This window comes from Olea europaea, chromosome 1 (assembly GCF_002742605.1).
Source record: "Olea europaea var. sylvestris chromosome 1, O_europaea_v1, whole genome shotgun sequence".
Taxonomy (NCBI): Eukaryota; Viridiplantae; Streptophyta; class Magnoliopsida; order Lamiales; family Oleaceae; genus Olea; species Olea europaea.
The window spans coordinates 2,255,732-2,266,659 of record NC_036237.1 but is presented as its reverse complement, the minus strand read 5'-3'; the positions used below and the strand labels follow the sequence as shown (position 1 = coordinate 2,266,659).

At 37.9% G+C, this 10,928-nt stretch overlaps 1 protein-coding gene across 2 annotated transcripts; it reads right to left on the bottom strand.

Moving 5' to 3' along the window:
- Window positions 1–361: 361 nt before the first annotated feature.
- Window positions 362–2,502, bottom strand: LOC111365963. 2 transcript variants are annotated; one of them, XM_022986584.1, is made up of 3 exons: window positions 2,279–2,482; window positions 1,931–2,070; window positions 362–934 (listed from the first exon to the last, which is right to left on the bottom strand). In XM_022986584.1, exon 3 carries the CDS (start codon window positions 894–896, stop codon window positions 582–584), a length of 315 nt encoding a protein of 104 aa, XP_022842352.1. In that variant the 5' UTR covers window positions 897–934; window positions 1,931–2,070; window positions 2,279–2,482; the 3' UTR covers window positions 362–581. The 2 variants fall into 2 exon arrangements, 1 of the variants encoding a protein (XP_022842352.1); XR_002697565.1 differs by lacking the exon at window positions 1,931–2,070 and having other exon boundaries at window positions 550–934; window positions 2,279–2,502.
- Between the last annotated feature and the right edge of the window lie 8,426 nt (window positions 2,503–10,928).

The window sequence follows — 10,928 nt, the reverse complement described above, 5'->3', positions numbered from 1 at the left end:
CCCATTTTCTGAAATACTGTTGGACGTTCATTATTATGTAAATATACTTGGAATTAATAGACATTCATTTATATCTAATGAGTGTTTATAATTAACGTCATTAATTATCATCTAATTACGGGCTTACCTCATACTGAATCTTTGGTTATTTTTCTAGTATGTAATTTAATCTTTCATTATTGGTAGACTTTCTGACATTCTAATCACTTTGTGTCTGTGTGACTAATATTTGATAATAACTTATATGCTGCAATCAAATTATCACAGTTACTTCTTGATTGAGGAATTAATGTCTTCAATACTTTCGTAAATGAGTTCGTGTTTTTTGAACTAATCAAATCGATTATAATCACTCCCAATGTGGCTGTGTGTTAAAATATAATCAAGGGTTCGATCAAGCCCGTAGTTTCATTTTCCACAAATTCGAACATACCTGTTCGCTAATGTCATGTAATTTTCCATTACAACTTCCTAATGTACATCAAAATCAATGAGCTTGAGATAGAGCCCAATGAAACTATCAAGTATTCCAAACTACTTCAGCTCTAGCCTCCAAGAAGAAAGTCAAAAACTAATATAGGCTAGAAGACTTTTAGTTTACCCTTTGACACAGATGCCTTTACTTGCTGCAAACGACACGATGCTTTTTGTGCCCCCGTCATTTCAGTGCACGAATCACGAGCCCCCAGAGTGACAGCAAAGTACAGATATACAGAGCAGAGAAATGCTAGGAGAGCAAGAGCAGTTAGAAGGAATCGGTGTCGCTGAAGAAGAGTTGAACAGCTTCCTAATTCGTCATCCCGTGAGGAGTTCTCTCTTTTAAATGATGGTGAAGAGAAAACAGTCTGTGTCTGCGACCTCCTATGAGGTGAAGTTATTACGCTGTCAAGAGGCATCACTAATATGATGGCCTTCTGCTTCCACGTCTAAATGTCTGCAAGTTTTTAACGTGATCAAATTAGTAGAGAAACTTCAATTCAGCTGAACTTACGTGGACAAGGAGAACACATAAATGATCAAAAGACGAACTTTATCTCCTGCGGACAAACTCTAACCGAGTACAATTTATATGACAAAATATGAAAATAATAAGACACAGAAAGACAACCAAAGGTTTAGGTAACTTAGAGGTCTAACAGTTACCAACATGTAGCCAATACTGAATTTATAGGTAATTACTGGATTTTAAATATACCGACGAATTTTCAAATGTCCGTGTGAAATATTCATCAACAACGAATTGAAACCCATTTACTCAAGCTATGGAAGCAGCAATTTACTGAGGCTGTCCAGAATACCAGCCAGGTGAGATGAAGATTGCCTTTAACGTGTCAGTTAAACTTTCACAGAAACGTATGAATCCACTTTGTTCACGACTCTGAAGCACTTCTGTGTTTCAAGTAATAACGTGCCTAATATAATTGCTTAGACTTTTTGTGGTTAATATTGACACACTCTGCAAGAAAAATATAATTAGGTGCAATACTTTGCAGCAAGACACACAGCACTAATCCTAGAATGACAATGCATACAACTTTAGAAAAAACTAATGGACAGATGACTGTAGTAACCAGGTCATGAGTTCTAAGAAAAGCGAAAAGGGTCATATGGTCAGCATGTCTAAGAACTTCATCAGTTCCATCGCCTGAATTTTTCTTTTTAGCGATCCCATCACATGTATCATTTAGGCTGCTGATCACTTCTGCTATGAGCTGATTCAGAATTAGCTAGTGACTGAATTTGACTAACAGAGTTCTCTAAGAAATGCCAAATATTCTCTCCTTAAGTATATAATGAGATAATACTTTTGCAGAACGTGTTCCCTCCGATTTGGCTACTTGTGACTTTACACAATAGGCTCTTAAATTCAATGTACTTAACACAAACACCACAAAAGGCATTTATTGGTCTTTCTTTTTCCCAATTGCACCTTAGTTAATTTTCTAAATCTCTATAACTCAAGTTGATCTACAATCCAATTCATCAATCACCACCATCCAGTTTTTATATCAACACGTCATTCACTAAATCCAAAACAACTCCGAAAAGTTCCAGTTCGGTTGATTCGCCCTGAAATAGAATCCAAATAATTTATCATCTCAATCGCAAAGGTAATATGTTCACAAAACTTATACACATACAACCTATATATAAGTAGTTAAATCGAACAGATCTGCAAGCATCCGTGATTATTAAGCACCCACATGTGACACGTACAAATGCATATATAAATATAATCTTTGCGTGTGTGAAAAGAGAAATAGACAAAGGAATTTACGAATTGAGAAATGAAAGTCTAGCCAATGATCCGAGCTGGTAATGATCGAATCCACTTTTAACACAGAAAAACAACAGTCTTGTATCAATTCCTCCAAATCAGGATTATTTTTCAGCTTTAGGGTTTTAGGAAGTGATTACACGCACTGTTTCTGACTAGCTTTCAATTCCCAAATCTGGGTTTTCTGCTTTAGATTTTGATTGGGTAGAAGTAAAACGAGTCCATTTTGGAGGGCCACATCAATTGGTCAATTCATTCGGGTCGGGCCGGGTCGGGCCAAAGTATATCATAGTATTGGACCATATAAACTTTCAGAACTGACCTACTAAGCACTTGGGTGACACACTACAATAAATGGTGGGAGATATCCATTAGTTACAAAATTAATTATACCACCTATTGTAGTGTGTCACATCCTCTAGTACTTAGACGATCAATTTCACATAGACTTATTACGGCTCAATTATGTCAATATTTTAAAACTAGTAGATAAATAAGTTAGGGATTCAGGGGTTGAATCAAGATGGAGACATTTAGGGCATGTTTTGGTAGTAATTATGAGAATTGATTTTTTGATTATTAGAGAGAAAAATGGATCTTATCTGTGAATAAAAAAGTAAAAAATAATAACTAAAATAGTGAAATAACGATAAAAATTTAATTTTTTATGATGAAAAATTATTACCAAGCGGGCTCAATAAATGGAAAAAGGTTAAGCCCCTGTTTGGTACGCATTTTTGGAGCCAAAAATGCATTTTTTCCGTCACATCAGCACACAATTTTTGACTTCTACACTCTCATGGGGGACCCGCGATTTGATGTTTAAAATGCATTTTCATCAACAAAAATGTGCACCAAACGGACCCTAAATTATGGGTAGTTATGAGTTTCGTCAGTCCAATAGTCTAGTCTGACCAAGTTCTTATAAAATAAGTTTGAGTTTGACTATATATTATAACTTTTAATGAAACCAGACATAGCCTCCGTTCGACCTTTATTAATTACATTTTATTTTTTTCTCTCCTATTTCTAATTACACAATCTTACATAAAATAATATTACACGTAAATCAAAAATTTTTACTTCTTTTTCAATCATTCATTTTTCAAAAAAAATCATTCTACCAATTTTTATTTCCAAGAAATGGGGGCCAAACGGGGGCATATGTATAATTACGACAACCCTAACAACATACAATTTGTAGCGGTATTCATTATCAATGCTAAAGATTTTATTATTATTATTATTATTATTATTATTATTATTTTGAAACTAGGATAACGACCCTAATACCTTTTATAAAGAAAAGAAATATTAGAACGACATAAATATATTAACTGTCAAATATACTTTTATAATAACATTAAAAGTTTTCGACTCGATGATCCATCCTTCAAAACATTAAAATTTTCATTTCAAGTATTCATCCTTCAATACCCATTGAGTTTATATTGGAGGTCACTTCAATAAAGAAACGAGACGATAAAAATGGCTCGTGAACCAGCCCATAACCCGAGTTAGCTGGTCTTGGGGCCGGACTGACATGACCACGCCGATTCGTTACATGGACGGGTCACTTTTGAACCGACCCGTACATATTTATACCAATTCCCAAGTATAATTACACTCCACATGTCTAAAATTTACACATGTTCATGAAACATAACTACAAATAGAAAAGCGGAAAAGAGAGACCGTATACAGACGTCACAAGTGGCGGGGTTCCTTTTCATAAAGCCAAACGCTCCCTTCGCCACCTTCGGCCATGTTGGCGGCGAACCGCTAGCGCCGCCCCCTTTTCTTTCTCTCTCTATCACGAGAAAGCGGAGTAAGCAAACCCTTGACTTTTAAGTTTGACCCAGTCAAAGGAATTAAATTCCACTTTGACTTTCAAAATCATGAATATTATGACATTGGCCTCTTGTATGGTAAAAAACAAAGATGCCCTTAAATGTTTAGTACAATTACAAAATAATATATTGTTGAAAGAACTTTACTACCCTTTTAGTTAATAATAGAAAATCAAACACTTCCCCACTTATAAAAACTTCAAAATGAGCTTCCAACACAAAAAAACTCTCATCTTTTCATCTGCTTGAATCTCAAAATCTAGAAAAACTTTGAAACGTTGAAGTCGGGAATTTTTTTCATATCAATTATTTCAAATCGGTGAGTACATTTATGCATGTTTAATTTTATTTTCAGTAAATTAGTATACGTTTGAATAGAGAAATTTTATGTCGACTTAGTAGTTAGCATAATTTTTTTTTAACAGATCTTACCTATCAAAAAAAATTGAGCAGATGTATAAAATTTTTCTTTAGAACCGTAGAAGAATTCCTGCGCAAAAACAGCCAAACAGTCGGCAGTCGGCTGTTTAACAGCCAATTAACACCGACTCTGCATTGATTTTTGTTGGCACTGATTTTATCTTATAATGAATAAATGAAGTTGATTAAATCTATTTCTTCATGCAGATATGATAATCCCCATCTGTTATTTCGGTGATTTCGAATTGAATGAAAATAATCGGTGGGAGTGGAGATGGACGAGTGACAAATGTGGTTGTATTGAAATTCCCATAACAGATAGTACATCATACTTAGAAACGTATAACGATTTACAAAATAAGTTGAATGTCAATCAATCTCAATACGATATGCAATTGAGATATCTATTTAACGGTTATGGGGATTCATCCATTCCGATTCCACCGGTAGTCGTTACTAATGATGCTGAATTGAATTATCTATTAGAATTGAATAAAATGCATCGGACTCCGATTGCTCTTGGTGTGACTTTAGTTAAGAAGGATGTTATCGAAGGTGAACGTGAAGATTCAAATAGGGCGGACAATAATGACCGAGGTTTTTGGGAGACAGTGGAGATAGTTCCTGCGGACGATGTGGTTATTCCTGAGACAGTTGCTCCTGATCGTGATGTCACTGTTACGCATAGAATTCTATCGACAGTTGAAGACAATGAGAATATAAATGAGTTTACAAATGAGAATTTGATTGCTTTATCCCAATAGAGACATGAGGTGGGTGGGAGCTCACGGGTTAGAACAAGTGGACCGTCCTCCAATTCTTTCTGTGTGGCTCCTGATGATGAGGACTTGCAGGTCGAGCAACTGTTTGAAACCAAGAAAGATTTGTAGGAAGCTGTGCACCGACTGACATTAAAATATAACTTTGAGTTCAAGGTAAAGAAATCAAACAAGTCATTGTTGACAGTTGCCTGCGTCGAAGACAGTTGCAATTGGCGCTTGAGAGCAACTAAGATGGACACAAATGAGTGCTTCGTAATTCGCAAGTATTCACAGGAACATACTTGCGAAGTGGGAATTCTTCGAAACGATCACAGGCAAGCTTGAGCATGGTTTATTGATCGACAGATAATGTACAAGTATCAGGACCCACGAACGATCTACATACCTTCGGACATCATTAATGACATCCGTCGAGAGTATGGAGTGGTCATGAGCTACCAGAAAGCTTGGAAGGCTAAAGAATGTGCGTTGGAGGATTTAATGGGATCGGCTGAATAGAGCTATACTAAATTGGCTAGGTATTGCCATAACATGGGGACAACTAATCCTGACACGACATTTTTTATTGAGACGAGGGGCGATAATTGTTTTAAGTATTTCTTCATGGCTCTCGGACAATGTATTCGGGGTCTTCGAAATGCAATGCGACCCGTAATTCTAATTGATGGTACAACTCTGAAAGCTAAATATCAAGGCAAATTAATTATTGTTACATGTCAAGACGTCAACATCCAAATTTACCCTATTGCATTCGGCATAGTCGACAGCGAGAATGATCTGTCCATGCGTTGGTTATTTTCTAAACTGAGGGAAGTGATCAGGGAAGTCGAAGACCTTGCCTTTGTAACCGATCGGGGACAGTATATAATAAACGGTATCGCTGAAGTTTTTCTCGAGGCATATCACGGGTATTGCATGTACCAAATATAAGGTAATTTGAAGACTAGATATCGGGGCACAGGCATCGTTTCATTGTTCAGGAGAGCAGCCGAAGCTTACAATGTTGAAGAGTGTAATAAGTTCATGATCGAGATAGGAAGTAAATCATTACCGGCGTTGGAGTATCTGACGAACATTGGGCGCAGTCATATTTTTCAAGATGTCGATACAATATGATGACGTCGAATAACGCGGAGTCTCTCAATGCATTGTTTAAGAAGGATAGAGAGTTACCAATTCTCGCAATGATTAAGAACTTTCGTAACAAGCTACAATAGTGGTTTCATGACCGACGTGTGGCATCACTGAGTTGCACTAGCATGTTGGCCCCAGCTCAAGAGGAGAAACTATTTAAGCCGGCAGAGTTTGCGAGTAAGTTGAATGTGGAAGCACTAGATGAGTTTCGCTTTTCCGTGCAATGTGCACGTAATACGGCATATATGGTGGACTTGACTGATAACACATGCACTTGTACGAGATTTCAGTTGGAGAGTTTTCTATGTGAACATGCAGTTGCGGTGGTCATGTATCGAGGCTTTACTGCGAGAACGTTATGCTCTTTGTATTATACGACTGAGTCTTAGAGAACAGCATATGCTGAGACTATATTTCCTCTGCCGAATGAAGCCGAGTAGGAAGTTTCCTAACACATTCTCCCATTTCATAATTTGTTGCCACCAACAATTGAACCGCGTGGTCCTGGACTTTCAAGTACATCTAGAATACCATATATCGGAGAGTTTTCTCGACCGCGTAGGTGTGGCAAGTGCAGAGCCGTAGGGCATACTCGACAATTTTGTACCAGTTAAATTCCCCTAAATGACGATTAGACATGTACGTTAAATGATTAATATTTCATTTTACTTTACACTGTTCAATATTTGTTCTTTATAAATTTTCGATGTTCAATATTTATTTTTATATAAATGGTATTTATGATGATTCGTATGAAAAAAATAGTTCCATACTCGACCTACGTGTAAAATAACAAAACAAAAAATATAATTAAATTTCCAATGTGAATGTTACATACATTAAACACAAATTAACAATTATTTTATAATCACAAAAAATAATTAAATTTATAATTGAAATGTTACATATATTTAATACAAATTTACGGGTTAGCATTAAATTCGAACAAATTACATGCTAGCTTCTTTTTCCAGTTCTGTATCCACGATTGGTTGATTCCATCAACCTTATGCCCTATACTTAAAAATTCAACGTACTTAATGGCAAATATGCCGCAGTCGCCACTGCAATTGAACAAGAATGAATCAATTCAGTACTGTGTAACTAAAAACTAAATTTGAAATATAAAAACAACAAAGTTCAAACAGTTACCTTACGGACTGTCGCGCTGTCGTCGTGTTCCAAACAATTCGCAAACAGTTACCTTACATTTATCTCCACTCGTTCGGCCATCATAGGAATAATTACAGCCACGAACTCCAGATTTTGCTCCAACTGGCCTTGTGTCAAACGTGAATTATCTGGATCGTACACATATACAGTCGAGTCAGCAAAAACGATCTCTGGCGTAACATAGTGTTTATTGATGCACGCTGGAATGTACATATGTGTACAACCCTCCCATGATTTTCCCCCGACACTCGGTGACGGTCCTATCACCCACTCAAGCATATATTCTGGCACCGTGTACTCGTTATCCATAAGTTCGAGCGGTTGATACTCTATGGTAACTGCACGCAAGAACTCGGTGTTTAATATGACTCGACCATGGACATCAAATGATTTTGGATGTCTTTGAGCTCGATCTCGCAGTAAGTCTATGGGCAGGTCGATGTGCTGCAACATGAAACACCAAAAAAGTATGAGTTATTCATTTAATAAACACAAAGTGACGTATAAATAAAATACACGAAATGAATAATTCACTTACATCGTCGGCGAGCCAAGCTCCCACAGTGGTGATATCGTAGAACCACTTGTAAGGGTCTGAGACCATCCTTTGACCTATCGTGCGGCTAACTCTGTAAAAAACAGGGAAATGTTAAAATAAGCGTAGAAGAGTTAGTGTACAGTGCTTTATTAAAATCATACAACTTATCCGGGGATACTTCTCCGTCACTCTGTCTCGAACGCTTTCCACTTGGCATTGTCCACCTCTCTGAATAAGTTCGGGTGCATCCCATCGATGAACGTCCTCCTCTTGGCCTTAGCCGTGAAGGGGGAAACAACATACTGTGACGGCACTTTCAACCTCTTGCCGACTACCTGCTCCGTCTCATCAACAGCATGTCTCTTACCCTCAATCACGCCGGGCGTCCTCTCGACCTCAGGGGCCACCTCCTCCGCCTCCCCCCTTCGTTGCCACCTCCTCCGCCCCTCCCGTCGGGGCCACCCCCTCCATAGACAACCACAGTGACTCCAATGTCTCATCAAGCCAAAAATGTAGGTGACCCCCCTCTCCATCACCATCTCTACCACCCTTTCGATCATGATCTCCGCCATCCCCTCTGTCCCCCCATCGTCTACCGGTTAAATCTCCTCTAAGCGCCGCTACTGTATCCTGAAGGTCGACAACGGAAGACTGTAGTATTCCAACATCATGGGATAGATCGTCGACCCTCCCCGTCAACTTTCGTCCTATATCGTCGACCCTCCTTGTCAACTCTCGTCCCAAATCATTGACCCTTTCCGTCAAATTTCGTCGTAGCGCGCCGACCTCCTCTGCTATAAATCCAGTCAAACGAGCATACAAAACATCAGTATGTGCCGGAAACACACGGGGGAGGTGTCTGGACAGAGGTGATGCCAATGGCTGCGGCGATGCCCTCGGCGGAGGTGATGCCACTGGCGACGGTCATGCCCTCAATGGAGGTGATGCTAATGGCGGGGACGATACTTTCGACGAAGGTGATGTCAATGGTGGCGGCGATACCCTCGACGGAGGTGATCGTGGATCAACTGGACCGCCCTCCTACATAAATAACTTTACAAATTATTCAATAAATTTATACGTTGACGATATTTAATAAATTATATTTCATTCACATACCCAATCTCGGTCCAAACTCGGATCAGACATCTCCTCGTTTGGGGTGTACGAAACGCCTAAATCCCGCACAAGACCCCAAGCCTCCTCTTCCATCGACGGCGTCAACTCAGGTATGACTTCAAGCTGACATATTGACATTTCAACTACTTAACGATCATGTAAACAGAATTTTAAACTACGTATAATATAAATCGCAAATGCATAATACTTACCTGATGATCGTCGAGGAGGGCCGATAACTGTTTCCCAGTGGGACATCCCTCCGCTCGCGATGATCTCTAATGATGCATCCGAGGGCAGCGTGTCTCCCCTCACTGCGCAAAGCGGGCCCTCAATACAGGGACTGTCTCATACACCCAAATCTGTAACACATACACTTATTATGCACTAATGTAATATACTAAAACTTTAACTTTGATTATATTAAACATTTACCTGCACCGCTAAGGGCAATCCATATTTATCGTATTCACGCATCGACCCCCTGGGCCTCGAGTGTGCTCTGGTGAAGACATGTACAGTGTTTTCGCAGTATCTCCGGCCCCATGGATAGTTGTTGAACACATCGATATCGTCAACAATTTGTAAATGAAAAATGTCGATGGCAGTTTTCTTGTGATGACACCTCATCACACTCTCGAGGATGTAGACCAGCCCAAACTTCAATCTATCTAGCATCTGGTCGTACCCCCTGATCGCGACCATCAAGTCGGGTAGAAGCACCGACCCATGTCCCTAGAAGTACGTCTCGTATAGCCTATTGCTTCTCTCAATGGCTGTATCGTCGCTCGTAATCTTCAGTCCAGTGATCAATGTAAACTCAAACGTCGAGACACTGACGACCTTGCCCCCGAGATCAAACTGGAGGGAATCACCGTCCACTGACCTCAGAAGCCGACATAGAAGTGCATCGATGATCTGTCCTGAGTAGTGCACCTCTCGCAACTGGTACAATGGCCACAAGAAGGACTGTCGTAGCATATCTCTGTGCTGATCATCAAACAGCTCCAACACAGTAGTAAAAATCTCAAAGCTACTGTTCCAAGTAGCCTTCCCCGCCATCCATCTCAACTCCCCATCTAAATGATACTCTGTCCTGCAAAAATTCAAATGTTAAAGTATTGAACAAGAGATAACAAAATAAAGCATAATCTCACAAAATCAAGGGAATCGAATTCTAACTACCATACAATACGTATTAAAATAAATTAGTTATAAAAAAAATTAATCACAAATATTACATTTGGAAAATATATTTAAAAAAAATCAAATTAAATACATTTTCAAAAAAATTAAAGAATATAAATATTATTTAAATAAATTAGAAAAAAATCAAAGGTGAAAATAAAAGAACAATAAAAGGAACAAAATAAATTACTAATTTCGGACAACATTATCTATTCAATTATTAAATTATATAAAAAAAGGCAATTATAAAAATTACATAAATAAATAACATCATTATTATTTAATCAAATTAAAATAAATTAATTATAAAAAAAATTAATCTTGTAATCATTTGGAAAATATATTTACAAACAAAAAGTTCCAAATTAAATACATTTTAAAAAAATGTAAAAAATATTTATATTATTTAAATAAATTTGAAAAAAAAATTAAAGATTATGTCATAA

Coding starts and splice junctions, on each gene's coding strand:
- LOC111365963 (XM_022986584.1), bottom strand. CDS start 896: ATGCCTCTTGACAGCGTAATAACTTCACCTCATAGGAGGTCGCAGACA.